This window comes from Heliangelus exortis, chromosome W (assembly GCF_036169615.1).
Source record: "Heliangelus exortis chromosome W, bHelExo1.hap1, whole genome shotgun sequence".
In the NCBI taxonomy this organism is placed as follows: domain Eukaryota; kingdom Metazoa; phylum Chordata; class Aves; order Apodiformes; family Trochilidae; genus Heliangelus; species Heliangelus exortis.
The window spans coordinates 10200779-10205225 of record NC_092453.1 but is presented as its reverse complement, the minus strand read 5'-3'; the positions used below and the strand labels follow the sequence as shown (position 1 = coordinate 10205225).

General features: G+C 40.6%; 1 protein-coding gene across 1 annotated transcript; it reads right to left on the bottom strand.

Moving 5' to 3' along the window:
- Nucleotides 1–961: 961 nt before the first annotated feature.
- On the bottom strand, nucleotides 962–4115 carry LOC139789156 (transcription factor BTF3-like). The gene is made up of 3 exons (XM_071729679.1): nucleotides 3937–4115; nucleotides 1315–1428; nucleotides 962–1108 (listed from the first exon to the last, which is right to left on the bottom strand). Exons 1-3 carry the CDS (start codon nucleotides 4003–4005, stop codon nucleotides 962–964), a joined length of 330 nt encoding a protein of 109 aa, XP_071585780.1. The 5' UTR covers nucleotides 4006–4115.
- Nucleotides 4116–4447: the final 332 nt, after the last annotated feature.

Here is a 4447-nt window from a genome sequence, read left to right as displayed (position 1 = left end):
AAAATATCTCCTAAGCTTTTCTATTCTTTCTCATCAAATAAGTTAGCAGGGTCAGTAAAAAACTGATATGTGCGGCCGTATGCTACAAGCGCCGCCGGATCTTTTCTAAAATCCCCATCTTTTATGGCACGTTTCTGTAAGAAACTAATTAAAAAGGTCTAGAATAGAATAGAAATATAGAAAGTCTAGGGGTACTTCGTTCTCTATTTTCTGCGCGCTTAACTATCCCTTTATTATTTTGGTGCAGCCTTAATCCGAGCCTTTTATGGTCTTTTTGTGCGAGCCTTTTGTGGGCTTTTTACAACGTTTTATAACTAAGAACCGGTAGCCCTTCCCCAGCAGCGAACGAGCTGGTTCATTTTTCTTTAAGTTGTGAATCACCTCTCTACGCCTGCGTCGAGAGGAATTTATTGCCATCCGAAACGTTGCTTTTTCGGTGCTTTCCTGGAGCCCCGTTCCCAGCCAAGTTTTTTGGTTTCAGCGGTTTTACCTGCCGAGCTGTGATTGGTGCTATCGATGGTTCGGTCCTCCACCAGGCGTCCCTAGTGAAGATCGGTCTTCCGCAGGATTTGCCTGTTGATTTTGAAACTTTTCAGACTTTTTCAAGGCTCTTCAGACTTTCTGATTGTTCAGGGCCTGTAGCACAGTTCGGGCGCCAGTTGCGGGAGCGGCAAAGAAAATGCGTGCAACCAATATGGTTGATAAACGAACTTCTGCTTTATTGCGCAGCAACTTTCGCTTATATAGTGCTTCCGTGACCACACCCCTGCCACCAACATAACCTTTTATTGGACACCCGGTGTGTTTACCTGTAGCACAGCGAATCCCTGGTGCAGGTAGCACCGGAGTATGGGCCGATCTAATTGGCCTCCCAAACATGGGGTTGGGCATAGCAAAGGGGTCGTACCTCCTATCTCTTCGAGAATATTCAGGAATATTCTCCAACATTCTCCAAACCTCTCTAACATTCCACAACACTAGGAAGCATTTCTGTTAGCTGCTTTGTCTCAGCGTGTCTAGTGATAGTGAAAGTGTTAGCAGCCAGAGATGCCTGAACTTTAGGATTATTGAAGTGAATGACTGTTCCTTGGTTGGTAAACATATTTACCTGAAAGACAAAAAAATCCATTATTTCAAGCAGTTTAGCATGATTTTTCAGTCTAACAGGAAACTAGCTGAACATCTATTCCTAAAGCTCAATGAAGATCTGTGGATGATTTACAGATAAGTTTAAGATGTTACTTACCAGAAATCTATGTTTGATACATTTCATATTTCTATATAGAAAATAATTTTTCCCTTTGAAGGGATTACCTCTTCAATTCCAGAAATACTGTTGACACCCAGTTTCTTCAAAGAAAACTGAAGTTTCTTGTCATCTGCTGTAGCTGTTCTATGAATAACCTTCTTCTTTCTACAGGCAGTACCCTTTGCAAAAACACAAAAAAAAGTTAAAAATTAGTATTAAAATAGTTCTTTACAAACTCTAATCCTCATGACCATGTAACAACTCTGCAGCCATCTATAAATCAACTTGGTATACAAAGTTCTATTTCTGTGTCACAGCACACACAACCCCACCCCTCTCTCCAAATGTACTGCAGCAATCTTTCCCTTGCTATAAAGCAAGCTTTCCACATTTGCAAGAAGTGTGAGATTTTAGGAAGCCATGCACCAGAGAACCTTCATTCCACAATTCTTATAGGAATTCTGCAGCATCCCACTTAGAAAAGAAAAATTGCATGCTTATCCTTGTCTGTTACCATAGACATAAAACTGAAGACTGAGCAGTTTTCAGTAATTTAATCCCATTAGTTTTTCCTTAGGTCATCTTTCTAAAGTTGTACTCAAAATTTGATAATAAAGAGTCTGAGACAAAGTTAAACATATAATCCACAAGTGAATATGAAAAAACCCAAACCAATAATTTTTTATTTCAATTAGACGTCTCCATCTGATGGATTTACACATATCAATTTAAGAACACTAATTTTCAAAAAAATTTTTTATAAATATATTAAATAAAATATAAATAGTTCAACATAGTATTCCAGACCAACCCTGTTTAGAAAGCAAAATAAGAAAAGATTAAGTTCCCCTACAGTCACAGAGTTCTAGATTTCTCAAGGGAAACAATTTGCCCATATTAGAAAATATCTGTAACTATGAAAAAGAAAGTGTCATTTTATACTTCCTTGCACAAATATAAGGCTTCAGTAAAATTTGACGGTAAAATGTTTAGGAACAGGTGAAACCAAGCTCCTTTCTTACACACTGTAACTACTAATCTAAGTTCTCCTACTCCAGTTGTCCATGTGCTACACACATGCTAGCAATAAGGAAATGTTTTGCTGCCCAGCTGTATAAATGGATGGACACTAACACCTCTAACATAATCCAGTTACAAATAAGAATAAATGTTAATAGACAGATTCACATGAAAGTAACATTTGGAAGACTACAGCTCAAGAGTTTAGCTGTTTGTCTAGAAAGGATTTGTTTGGGTTATGTTAAGTCTCCCTGGAAAAAAGACCTTTCAGTAAATTTCAAAAAAGGATGTCTTGAATCAAAGGTAGGAACACGTATCCCCTTTTTACCCATATTAAGTACAGATATCAAACCAGACCATATGGATGTAATTTAAATGAGCAGTTGTTGCTTTCATCTCCACAGATTTAAGCTTCTGAAGATTACAGGGTTTTAGTAAGCAAATTCCATCCTGATCATGCTGAGACACACTGTTCACTCTACCTTTACATTAAAGGGAAGTGGCTACAGCAGGCTACAAATGGAACACTATAGAGCCATCTGCCAGTCTCCTAAAAAGGTTCGGAAGAAACAACATGATGTTGAGCTGTATCAACATCCTACACAAAAATATCAACTTTCACATAATGAAGTACTACAATAGCCCTTCACCTAAATATAACATTTAGCCTATTTTTAAGGCCTGCAGCCTTGCAGTGCCATGAAAATCTTCCAGCCATGTGCAACCTTTTCCCACAAGGGAGAAAAAAACCAAAAAAACCCAGTGACAAATGCTAAAAATCTCTATAGTCAATGCACACACAGGTAACATGCACATAGTCATCAATATAATCCAGCAGTTCTCTGTTTAACTAGCAGTCCATACAAGGAATACACAAAAATCACCAAGCCAGTTAATTACTGGATTAAACCTGATTTAAGGTTGTCTAAATCTCCAGCTAAAGACAAAAACTTCAACGTAGGAATGAAAGCTACTGGAACTTCTGTCAGCAGGAGTTCTATTGAATAACTTGTATTCTAAAATATTGTGTGTACATTTCCTCATATATATAAAAAATACTAACAAATTCTTGCCTTAAAATTGAAACTTTAATTAAAATGCTTACTAGCATACAACTATATTCAGCATACTTTTTTACTTCCAGATAGTAAACACAAAAGCTCATATTCATATGTCATAATAAAATAAAAAGGTGTTCCAAGCATGTTATTCTACAATACATAGGAGTATGACAAGTACAGAAACTGCAGTTTTGCTCTAAAAGGAAAAAAAACAGCCATGCCCATCTTAAAGATTTGTGACAAGAATTTGGAACACAGCCCTCTAATCTGTTATGAAAACTATTCCTAAGAGCACTTGCTGTAAAAGTAGTCTTTTATTTACTTACTTCAAGTCTTATGTGTCTTCTAATATAGCCTATACGAAAATATAGGCTTCAAGTCAGCTATAATAGAACTCAAACAGAAAAGGATGGAGAGTCAGCTCCTATACATTCTGCTTATACTGAACTGATTGGAGATGCCTGCAGCTTCCCCCGGGGACGGTCCAGCCAAGCCGAGTTCTTAGGGCTGCTCCCCATGCGAGTTTTCAAGATCCCGTGCCCTAAGACCACTGTGTGGACAGAAACACACAACCCCGAGAGCGCAGGAAGGGGAGACGATTCCTACCTTGCCACCGATGCGCACTTGGGCCTGGAGCTTGGCGAGCTTTTCTTGGTTCATGATCGTTTCTTTCATCTGCAGAAAGAAGAGCGCCCATGGAAGGTGAGTCAGGAAGCACCCGGCCACGCAGGCCACAACACCCCAAGTCCGACAGTTGGGTAGGTGGGCACAAGGGGCTCCACAGCTGCCCCTCACCACACTCACATTCCCAGCAGGAGCACGCCCAAGCCCTGATGGAGGTGTGGGGCGGGGGGGCGGAAGTCTGCTCGTACGCAGTGCCGCCAAGGTTAGTAGGCTCAGCTCCCTTCGGACTTTGCCTTGTCCCCATCACCGCCGCCCACCAACCTGCAGCCCTCGGCAGCGCAACAAATTCCTCTCCCTACACCAATAACTCTCATCGTTTCCTTTGTACCTTCTTGGGGTGGAAGCGGCGGTGCCGGAGCAAGAAGGAAAGATGAGGGCTGCGGGCGCGGGACCAAGCACAGCACACTGGACGAAGCGAGATGGCGACCGGAAT

What these genes read in the sequence shown, in the direction of transcription:
- LOC139789156 (XM_071729679.1), bottom strand. Translation starts at nt 4,005, where the DNA reads ATGAAAGAAACGATCATGAACCAAGAAAAGCTCGCCAAGCTCCAGGCC. An exon ending in AAGTGCGCATCGGTGGCAAG is followed by an intron (nt 1,429 to 3,936) that starts GTAGGAATCGTC and finishes GTTTTTGCAAAG; the next exon opens with GGTACTGCCTGTAGAAAGAA. An exon ending in GTATTTCTGGAATTGAAGAG is followed by an intron (nt 1,109 to 1,314) that starts GTAATCCCTTCA and finishes TTTGTCTTTCAG; the next exon opens with GTAAATATGTTTACCAACCA.